General features: G+C 40.4%; 1 protein-coding gene across 1 annotated transcript; it reads left to right on the forward strand.

The window, feature by feature from the left end:
* The first annotated feature begins 22 nt into the window (after nucleotides 1-22).
* On the forward strand, nucleotides 23-10,658 carry LOC137147678 (cytochrome P450 3A9-like). Its single transcript, XM_067539980.1, has 10 exons — nucleotides 23-394; nucleotides 981-1,094; nucleotides 1,399-1,487; nucleotides 2,425-2,573; nucleotides 3,391-3,518; nucleotides 4,339-4,426; nucleotides 5,168-5,328; nucleotides 6,502-6,728; nucleotides 7,769-7,931; nucleotides 10,311-10,658. The coding sequence occupies exons 1-10, from the start codon at nucleotides 329-331 to the stop codon at nucleotides 10,398-10,400; spliced, it is 1,275 nt and encodes a 424-aa protein (XP_067396081.1). The 5' UTR covers nucleotides 23-328; the 3' UTR covers nucleotides 10,401-10,658.
* The last annotated feature ends 1,139 nt before the right edge of the window (nucleotides 10,659-11,797 follow it).

Here is an 11,797-nt window from a genome sequence, read left to right on the forward strand (position 1 = left end):
ATTGGGGATATCTGTGTTTGAGGGAGAGATTTTTCAGACAGGCATAGTCTCTCAAAGGAAACATTCCTGGAGTGGCTGGAAAAGGCAGAAATAGATGGTGGTTGGAAAGGCCTTTTCCATCTCCAGTTTCTATGATTCTATACATCTGCATTTCCATTCAGTGCACTTTGCTGTAGAAGCTAATGAAGACTAGAACTTGTAGTAATCAGAGAAACACCAAAAAGGAGCTTCTGTGTACCTCCTGACTTTCACTGAGATTAGTTAATCATTAATTTTTATTTCTTTTCCCCATAGGTTTTATGATGGCAGGCAACCTGTGCTGGCTGTCATGGATCCTGCAATAATTAAAACTGTGCTGGTGAAAGAGTGCTTCACTACCTTTACCAACCGGCGGGTAGGCTGGTAATCAGTAATATTAAACAGAAAGATATAATAAAATCATAAGAACATCAAATTCTGTAGTTAAACATCCTAGGAATGCATACGATTTCTTTCAGAGATGCAGAATGAATGCACACCTGGGATTAATCTAAGTGGCCACTGCATATCACTAAAAGAGCGAGGGGGAAGGGAGACCTCAGCTGTAACTGGATACCCAGGCTGTCAAAGAGAGCTGGTTGACTCCACTTTAAAAGCTGCTTAGGTTGTTTATTTTTATTTATTTTTTAAAAAGTATTTAGGACAAAGACAGCTCTCGGTTACACCAGTATAAATGAGAGCTGCATTTGATCATGTGTGGGTGTGAGTATACGCGCACCAATCTGAGTTATTGTGTGCACATTTGTGCAGGTCTCTCCCAGTGCATGTGGAATTGGTGTTTTCATGTAGCTACATCTGCCTGAAGTGTAAGCAATGTGTGTGGTTTGGGGAAGTGCATGTGTGTATATCTGGAGGGCAAAGGATTGCTTCATATATTCTTATTTTTTCTAGAGAAACCCAATAGCTTCTTTTCAGTTATAAACTTGCCTTTGTCACTCCAGAATTTAGGTCTAGTGGGAGTGCTGGAGTCTGCTGTCTCCCTAGCTGAGGATGAGCAGTGGAAGAGGATTCGCACTGTGCTCTCTCCAACCTTCACCAGTGGGAGGCTAAAGGAGGTAAAACCCAGAGGGGAGCAGTCACAAACTAAACCATGTGGTCAGTGCACTGATGGCGTTCAAACTGAAACAGTTGCAATGGTGTGGTCTCTTCAGTCAGATTCAAATTATTAAACTGGCCTGTTTCATTTGTGCCTCCTAATGTAAAAAGAAGGAAAAAGGATTAAAACAAAAAGCCCCAGACAGCAGAAATGGACCAAGTCTGTAAATATTAATGAATCTCTCCTCGGCTTTTTAGAAGCTAGGCTTAATGAAAAAGTAAAATTTCACCTGTTTAAGTCATGTCCTATGATTTGCATTTCAGATGTTTCCCATTATCAAGCATTACGGGGAGGTTCTGGTGAAAAATGTTCAGAAGAAAGCAGAAAAGGAAGAGCCTGTGGCTGTTAAGGAGTGAGTAACAGTTGACTGAGCACCAAATCTTGTGAGCAAGTCTTTGGTTCATTCATTACTGACAATGCAGATTGGATTTTGGATAAACCAGACTTCTGAAGTGATGAACAGGGCTATCTGAAAAACCAGAATGAAATTTAAAAGGGAAAACTTAGGCTAAATCTCAAGAAAATCTTCCTGGGGTGAACCCTGTGGAACTGGTGGAAACCCCAAAGTTTGGCACATTTTAAACTAGAGTGAAAAAAAACGCTGACAAGGAGATTGAGAGGATGGTCTAAAAGGCCTTTACTCTAATATCTATGATTTAATACATGGGAACCATCATTCAGGTTGTATGCTGGAGGCTGACGTGGGGATCAGACAAAACTATTTTTGTACAGGTGTGCGTCCATGAAGTTTCTTAGATGGTGGATTCTTTTCTCTTTTTGCCTGTGTTGACCCAGCACATTGGGGCACAACCAGAATACAAATAATAAAGAAATACTTCCTGATATAATATTATTTGAATTCTATTTATTTATTTATTTTTTTACAGCTCATTTATTCTACCATTGGAGCACACACAGATTTAATATCAGCTGTCAGCAGGACTAGGGCTCACAGCCTCTTGAAAGGCCATAGCCAGCTGACAAGATATTCACAGGCACTTGAATAGGTCTGATTCCACCAGAGGCCAATACATTACACTATGTAATATCCACAGTAAGGCTGCTAGATTCTAGACTCAAAGAGTTCTAAGTAAAACTTTATGAAAATCTACCCCTTTCCCTATAGATGTTCTCCTGGGGTTGACTACCTTGCCCCCTTTTCAGCAGCATGAAGAAAAGTCTCCTGAGGGTTTTGTTTTCTTTAAGGAGATGTAATATAGGAAAACTGGTAATTACCTATTTCAAACATTAACGCCCCGATCTGTGTTCTGTTTTCTGTCTTTCCTCAGCATCTTTGGAGCCTATAGCATGGATGTTGTCACTAGCACTTCCTTCGGTGTGAACATTGACTCCATGAACAATCCCAAAGACCCTTTTGTCAAGGAAATCAAGAAACTAGTGAAGTTTAACTTTTTTGATCCACTCTTCATTTTGATATGTAAGTTGGCTCCTGCTCACTAAAAACTCCATTTAAGTGTTTGATTTTGAACAGTGACATTATGACTTCAGCATCAGAATTACACAAGTGGTCTCCTCTATACCTTAGGCAATAAGTCAATGACGAAGCAATTTTCTGTCCACAATAGAAGTCTCAAGGGTCATCTTGGACAAATTCTGCTCTAATTTATGCCCATACAATCCCACTGATGAGAATCATCTGGAATTATGCAAGTGCTATTAAATTCAGAATTTGGCCTATGTGTTGTGGGAAGGATCACAATGCTGCAGGGGTGGGGTGTGGAGATGTTTATTGGGACACGAGATGTTAGTGAATACCAGAACACTGAGGTCAGTCTGAAATGACTGGAAGAATTTCAAAACTTTTAGAATATTTTCATCCTGGTCAACATCGATGGAGTATTGCTAGTGCAAATGGGCGGAATGTCCTGCACTCAGAATATGACTCATCAGTTTCAGAGACAGTGCCTCCAGTCAGATGTGGTTCAAGATGGTGGAATGTTCTTTTGCTCTCATGTACATTTAGGGCTAAATTATGTCATTTGTGCAGATACCTGAGTGGGGGGCAGCGTGGAGCCCACTTGCTCCACAGGGAACATGGTGATGGATGGGCTGGGACCTCAGTGAGGCCCTGAGAAGCGATCAAGTAGCGCCATCATTTAAAATGATGTAACCTCATCTTTCTAATAAAGATTGCCAGCTGTTCTAATTAATACTTTTCCATAGGTATCTTAGGTGAAATGGACTTTTGTTCCTTGGACATTGCTTCAGTCTCAGTTATTTTGTCTCCCTTCTAGTTGTATGCCCATTTCTCATTCCCATTCTGAAGAAGATGAATGTGAATTTTTTCCCCAAAGATGCCGTAGAATTCTTCACCAAGTCATTCATCAGAATGAAGGAGGAACGCAAAAAGGAGGCCAAAGGGGTAAGCAGGACTCTCCCAGTCATGATGCCAAAGAACATTCTCTATTCAGTTAGCCCAAGTGAAAAATACTTAATTGTTTGAGTAAGAGTCTAGCAAAGGACCACAATAGAATGTGTGCATCAGTGACCTAAACCTATTTCAGGGTAAAAGCCAAGCAGATTGGATTGTAGTTTGGGCATGCAAAGATTATGATTTACAGCAAATTATGCTAAGGAGCAGACATGGGGAGCTGGAGCAGACAGAGGGAGAGATTCCACTGAGTAAGCAGTAGAGCTGTGCATGAATACAAATATTCAGGGCAGTGACATTGATATTGTGGCATTCAGGAGCACAATCCCCAAAAGAGGTGGTCTTCACTCTCCAAAAAATGACAGAATCACATTTATCTCCCTGCTGGACTTCCTCTCCCTCAGAGTAATCCTGCGGTAAGGGAGCTACTTTTAAAAATCGCTTTCTGAGATGTCATTGTTACTTTCCCCTAAAATTGTAAAGCTGTATTAACGAGGGTGCTTTGCAAACTGGACAAAAAAAGTTTAGCTTTGCAGACTCAGATATTGCTCATCGTTCCTTGCGATAGCAAGAGACCAAGTCTGCTGTCCTTGCTAATAACTCTTTGGGACTGGGCAGATGGAACCCTCCCAGAAGTTTCATGTTTTGAGCCACTGTAACAAGAAAAGTATTTGCATTCTGCTGGATCCTCTCACCACTCCCGGGGACTTTAAAATACAACGTTTGTGTTCTGAGACCTATCTTTCTGAGCCTTCCATAGGGACTCTCTCACCAGACCAGCTCTCCTGTGAGTGGTTACTTCTTTTCCCAGGGCCGAGTGGATTTCCTGCAGCTGATGATTGAATCCCAGAACTCTAACACAAGCCATGAAAGCAATGGAGTTAATCACACGTATAAAGGTAACACCAAAAAAACCCCATACTTGTGAGTGCCTTAGGGGGCTGCTGAAGTGCGGGGAATATGAATAGGTGTGCCTCTTGGAGATGAAATAAAAGGTTCATCCCCCATTTTGAGCTGGGAGTAGGAATCATTGACACAACTGGAGTACATACATTTTTGTCCAGCACAGAGTTAGATGGGGACAAGTTATCATCACTTTTATGTAACACTTCTTCCACTAGCAGAATAGAAATCCTGCATTCCAGGCCAACTCCTGCCGTATAAGCATTAGCGTTGGCCAGTGAACAATATCTGATACCTGCCAATATGGTAAGAGGCAAAGGCCAGCTCTGCCCCCTAACTATTTGTTTGCATTGCATCACTATTCATTTAAATAAAACTGCTCCCATTGCAATGTAGATAGAAATAGTCTCGGTTCTTTTCAGAACTGGAAAATAGCAGGTGTCCTATGACATTTATGTAACCACAGAATACTTGGACTTTATAACCTGAAAGTGAACCACAGCAAACGTTGCAGGAACCCATGTTTTGCGTAGTGTGGTCAGTATAAACCAATCAACAATACCAGAGATTACCAATCAATCATTAGTCCCTGTTTAACTTTCCCACCACCACACCCCATCAGCTCTGCCCATGGGATAATAATACTAAAAAAAATGATACTATGTGTAAGGAGCACAGCCTACATGCTGTTGTGTTTGGGTCTCACCTTTTCTACCTGTTTTTCTCTCTTCTCACAGGTCTGACTGATCTTGAGATTCTGGCACAAGCATTTATTTTTGTTTTTGCTGGATATGAGCCTACCAGCAACTCCCTCTGCTACCTGGCTTACGAACTGGCCATCCATCCTGATGTGCAGCAAAAGCTGCAGGAGGAGATAGACTCAGTTTTACCAAACAAGGCAAGAGAGTGTTGACTGCTCAGTGATTGTGCAGAGCCTCTTTAAGATCAGTTCCCTCCGCCTTCTAGCTAAGTCAAGTTGATAAGACTGTTCTTTAAAGACCTTAAATACATGTGCTAGAAAACTACCATTTAATAAATACTGACTCTGCTATCTTTTGGAAGCTGTGATGGGCACACATTAAGAAATGTATGCTTTCACCAAAAGGAGAGCAGATAACTTGCCTCCAAAATGGCATATGGCCATTTCATGTGTGTTACTTAAAATATCATGTGTGGAATATACCGTGACTGTCTTGCAAACGCCCTACCATAACTATTACATGTATAATAGCTGTTGTGCATTTCTCAAAATCTCCAGATGATATATGAGCGGAAGGGAGGCTGAAGGGATGATGAACATGGATAACAGTAGCCCGGCAATACCAGGGATTACAAATCAGTCTTTAGTACAGTTTTTAAATCTCCAATCTCAAACCCACACCAGTAACTCTGCCCATGGGACAATAAAATAAATCCTTACTAAGTCAAATATGTATATTATAACAATATATACACACACATCTTGTTTTTCTTATCACTGCTTGTCTATATGTTTTCCCCAGAACACCCTTTCTTCTACCTATTTATCTCTCACATCACAATTCACACACTCAACAAGGGGTAAATTACCTCTAGTTATTTGACCTTGTTAAACAACAATGAATTGTTTATGAAGCAGTAGCAAAAGGAAACAAGGAGCGATAGGGAGAAGAAAGTTACACTCACAGAATGAAGATGATAGATGGGAGATATAGAGCATTCTTGGAACAGTTCAGGAAATTCATACCATTGTTCATGGGTACTAATTAATTAGTGTTTGTGATCTTACACTGGACTCCTACATATTTCAAGAGATGCCACTCTTCAAAATGCATTGGCCACACCAGGAGGCTCAGAATTGTTGACTTTAAGAATAAACTGTGTTTCCAGAGATTTCCAGTAACTTACATTATTTAGGAAAGGAAAATGAAGGTAAATTCATTGTTCACACTGAACATTCAATTCTGCATTGAAAGTGGAATGTGCAATGTGACAGATGAGAGGGGAGGACGTGATAGTTTCAACACTGATCAAGTGAAAATTTGATCTAGACTCTCACATGCCTGACAATCTTTTTTCTATTTCCCTGAAGACTCCTCTCACCTACGATGCCCTGATGCAGATGGAGTATCTCGACATGATAGTGAATGAAACCATTAGGATGTTTCCTCTTGGAGGACGACTTGAAAGGATCTGTAAGAAAGACGTAGAAGTAAATGGAGTGATCATTCCGAAAGACACTGTGGTTATGATCCCACTTTTTGTACTGCATCGTGACCCAGAATACTGGCCAGAACCAGAGGAGTTCAGACCGGAAAGGTACAGAATCTATATCTATAGGCAATGAGCAATATAATTATATCTCTTATATATATTACTTCATTCCTAAATATTAGCCTCTTACAAACAAATTTTTATTGTGTTTTATCTTAATACCTGCTTGACAATACAAAAGCTGGAGTGGATTCCTCATTATGAAGACACATCACACATGGTTCCGTAGTTAAGGAAGAATTGAATAGCAGGGATTTAACAATTCCTAAATTAATTTTAATAATTAAAAGAATACAGCATATCCTCCCCAGATGTATAGCCCTTATTCTCTGAGTATGGAGTGAGCTATCTGAGATTTTGCAAGTACAATATAGGTTGATTAATTTAGGAGTTAAAATTAATTTTAAAAATTGGTCCTTTTGAGAAATTTAGCACCCATTGTCAGACTATTTCTTTCTCACATCTTAACAACATAACACTGACACTTCAAAACTTCCCATATAGTCAAAACTCACTGAAATCTTCCATATAAGCTATTTTTGAAAACCATTAGGATTAATGGTAATTTTTCCCATTAGTATTCATCAGTGAAAGTTTCTCTTTCAGAAGGGGGTGGCTATAGAGAATTCCATATAGAACTGCCCTTTTTCAAATTGATATCATCTCTCATTGGTCTCAGTGGGACTGAGGTCATAACTTGCCCACTGCCATTTTAGACCTGCCTCCCATTTTTCCCAATAGGACTGGAACAACAGACTGCTCTTAACAAAGATGTCTTCTGGCTTCACTCAGACTGGAAACAATGTGTGATCATTTTGAAAGAGTGGAACTCATGATGCTTCTAGCCCAGGTGCAAAGAATATAATTTAGGCTTTGAACTCAGATCCTCTCTCCACCCCACCCTGAACATAATGGGCTGTGTAATTATTAGACTGCTGGGATAACCAAAGATGTGCTATTTCTAAAAGCAAAGTTTCTCTAGTACGCAATTAGAGGTTCTTTAAAAAAAGAGAGGAAGGAGAGATACTTGGCTTCCTTTTTCTTTAGCTCCCTGATTTCCTTCTTACACTTGTGATTGGAACCAGGTTCAGTAAAGAGAACAAAGAGACCCTGGATCAATACACATACCTGCCCTTTGGAGCTGGTCCCAGGAACTGCATCGGAATGAGGTTTGCTATCCTCTCCATGAAAGTCGCTATCACCAACCTGCTGCAGAATTTCACCATCAAACCCTGCAAAGACACCCAGGTGAGAAACCCAGATTTACATTTGAAAACTCAGGTGTGAAAACCAGATGATTATTTACTGGAAACAGTATATTAAAAACAATTTTAAATAAATACTTTATGTGGGTAAACAGATGATACACGGTGAAAAATGCAAAATGAATGTGCAACACAGATGATAGCACATAGAAGTGTAATATGTAGCAGATTGTACATTGCATGCACTGTGTGTAGTATGCAGTATTCTAAATACAGTGGGAGTAATACTATAAGGGAAAAAATTAGCAACCAAGGAAACATTGCAGGACAGAAAGGAGAGAAAAGTGGTTAATCAACTTTAGAGATACCTTCATTCAAGTATATTAGTCAACAGCATCACCATGTTCCACAGAGGAATGAAATTGCTTGAGTCATATCCAGTTATGATTATAAATATGTATCTTTGTTTCCATTGCTGAAATCCCTTAGTAGCTTAAGGGTCGATATCTGGAAGTCATACCTCATCCTTCATCTACTTATTGAATGGGTCACAAACAAATCCAAAACCTATTTTGCTCTTTTCTGGTTGCCAGTGCAGCCTTTTCTATGGGGGGGGGGGGGGGGGGGGAATGGGATGAATGTCTTTATGCTATTTATAAAAGGTTGAAACATTACCAGACTTTCAAAGTAATGTTATAACCACCTTTCACTAACATTAAGTTAGAGGCATTGCACTATTTTAAAATCAGGAAATAAGCTCTTGTTGAGGTGAACACTACCTTCTATGAAGGCTACAGCCATCATAATCCAATACTGTAACACAGACATACTGTGACAGACATTCTGTGGAAATGATTTTGCCAAGGATCTGTCACTTCCTGCAACTGGGAAGCTTGCTGTCTTCCAAAAGCAAATGTACTGCCTTCCCTGGGCATCAAGGAGGAAAATTTAGCTGTACATCATGAGGTCTACATGAGTGATGAGAAATAACCAAAGGCCATAAATGGCATTTCAATAAGTGTCTATAATCCAAAGATGGATGTCTTTTAGATATTTCCTAGAAGGAAGGCAAGTATGTATTTGTCATTGGTGCCTTCTGCTCTCAAAAGGGCTAAGACAGAAAGAGTTCATTCTACCTAAAGAGAACATTGGTATGCCCACTGTTTTAATTCTACCTACAAAAATTGCCAGCCTGAAACACCAACACTGTGCTTTACACAACTACACAGGCAAATGATCTAGAAATAATAATTGAGACTGCACTATCATAGCATTTTTCATCTATGGATTTTAAAGATCTCTATGAGGTAGGTGAGCATCATCTCCATTTTTACACATAGGGAAGCTTAGTCAGAAAGCAGCTAAGTGACATGCACAATGTGTGGACAACAAGTATGTATCAGAGCTGAGGAAAAAGTTCAGGTCTCCAGATTCTCAGTCCCATACCCTGATCTACGGAACATGCTATCTCCTGGAAGACTACAAAGAATGGGGAATTCTAAATTTTACAACAGTGCTCACTGAGATTAAGCAATGATGAAAGAAGGAAGAGATGAAGAAGTGCAAAACACAGAGTAGGTTTATTTAGGGTCTTGTCACAGCTCACTAAGAGCAAGATGCCTTCACACCACCTGCTAATCCTGTAACAATTGAAATTCAGCTAAAACATGGTCACCTGGGCTTTTAACACCACAACAAAAACAGTTTGCTGCAGTCTTTACCTAAAGGTGCAGTCAAGTTGTGAGGCCTTGACCCATACCTTGGTGCTTTTGTAGTAGGATTGGAGAAACTCCTCTCCTGTTGGCTCCAGCCAGCAATCCCTCTCAGGGGGAGGGGGTCTAGCCGTCTTATCTCACCTGGTGGATCCTGATTGGCTACTGTCTCCTCCCACCCTTTCTAGCCACAAGAGGAGCAGGTCTTGTTGGTTCTGTCAGTACTAGACCCTGAGTGGCCTTAATAGGCAGTGTTTAGAGGTCTCAATTTACTGCCCTTGTTTCCCATGTGACACTTTGCCTTCAGGTAGGTGTGTCAAGGCAGAGATGTTTCCAGCTGGGGGGGCAGAGAAGGATGGTAGACCCCATCACAGGCCTTAAATGTAAGAAATGCAGAGCATCTGCAGCTTCCATTGAGGCCAGGAGGCCCTCAGCACTTCCCAGGTCTGGACCCATTAGGGCTGGATGAAACTTCCATAACAAAACCCCATGCAAGTAGTAAACCCACCTGGATTGGGGCTTTGACAGAAAATCAAAACATTTCCAAGTTTGTAAAACTGATAGGAACTGTGGAGCAGTTTTTGAATGACCTGGACTGGATTTTGGGCAAACAGGGAAAAACAAAGGCATGTGCCGCAATGTCTCTTTAATAATCTCTGTCTGTTTTATTTGCTGGGCTACAAATGTTTTTTTCTCCCCTCATGTTGCAGATCCCTCTCAAGTTGAGTGGCCAGGGATTCATAGTACCAGAAAAACCTATTGTTCTGAAGTTAGTCCCCAGAGCTGATACCTCACACTGAGATGAGTCAGACCCAGCAGAGTTTACAGCAGCTCTCCAGAGTACCAACAGAGTCTTTTCACATCATTAGGCCTGTACAACAGATACAACAGAAGAGCTTCTGTTCATTCTGAAGGCATTCACTAAATATCTACAGAAAAATGTGACTGTCAGAAATGTAAACTGAGTCACTGAGCAGTGACTGTAAATAGCTTTTATATAATCAGATTTAGAGAATGTGTATAAAGGAAAAATTCCACTGAGGAGCTGCTTGGCCTCTCTGACTGTGGAGGGAGGTCTCATCCAAGAGGCCGTGGAAACTTTTTTGATGGAAATAGAAATCATTAGAGAATGTGAATAACAAGGAATGGCAGGGGTGGTTTTTTTGTATGTGGTTGTAATGAAGTTTGAAGAAGTGTGTATAAACTATTGGACTGCGGAACTGACTGCGATGTGGTGAGATTATATCTAAAAACCAACTCTCTCTTGGGTCATATGTTAATGGAACTAAAGCATGTAACATATATAGAGAAGAGAATTCATACAATGCTTGTGAAAGGATTCTCTGTTGTGTATTCTGAATAATCTGATCACTTCTTACTGGAAAAAATATTCAGTTTGAACCCCTGAAATTATCCAAATACAGCATCTTCCATTAAATTCACTGAATTTGGTCCTTCATTTAACTTGATCAAAGCTTCCTACTCTAAAGCATATTACAATTAATACAACTCATACCTATTATTTTGATTAAGTGGATCACTTTAGGGCAGGGTTATTAACTTGACCACAACGTTGCCATTTAATCAGTAAAGCAGGACAAACCTTTTAATGTGGCAGAGACCAAGGAAGAGCCATGTGACAATGAACTTGATGACTACAATGAAAGTTGTGTTATTTGGGCATTTTTAATAACACTCTAGGTACTGCTATGTGCTATCCACTCTATGATATGAGCCCTACTTCTTATATTTGTGACAAGATCAATCACTTAGTTTATGTCAAACTGATAGGAAGATATCAAGAAGTAAGAGAAAGGCTACTTACTACACATAACATTGCACTACTGTTTTTTTCTATCTTATAAGCCACTCGGTTTGTGTATGTACCTTCCTCTTTAATATTCTGCCCAACACACACATGCTCTTCATGATGAGCAGTCATATTTTCACAATGCTTACTCTCCCCACTCTCAGTCCCTGTGGTGCCCTGTCTATGTGGTTGGGGAACACTGGCTGGGCAGGAAGGCCAGAACAGTTCTGTTTCATCGGCGCACACACACGCACATGCTCGCACGATGCTTAAAAACCAGGAGCGAGCTAACACTGCCTGACATTACAATTATTCCATGTCCCCTTCTACACTGAGGGGCCCATTTAAAGCTGGAGTCCAGAGGGCAGCAGCAATGAGAGGTGGAGG

The sequence above is a fragment of the Emydura macquarii genome, unplaced genomic scaffold (genome assembly GCF_026122565.2).
Source record: "Emydura macquarii macquarii isolate MOO-44397 ecotype Brisbane River unplaced genomic scaffold, CSIRO-AGI_Emac_v2 contig_68, whole genome shotgun sequence".
Lineage (NCBI taxonomy): Eukaryota > Metazoa > Chordata > Testudines > Chelidae > Emydura > Emydura macquarii.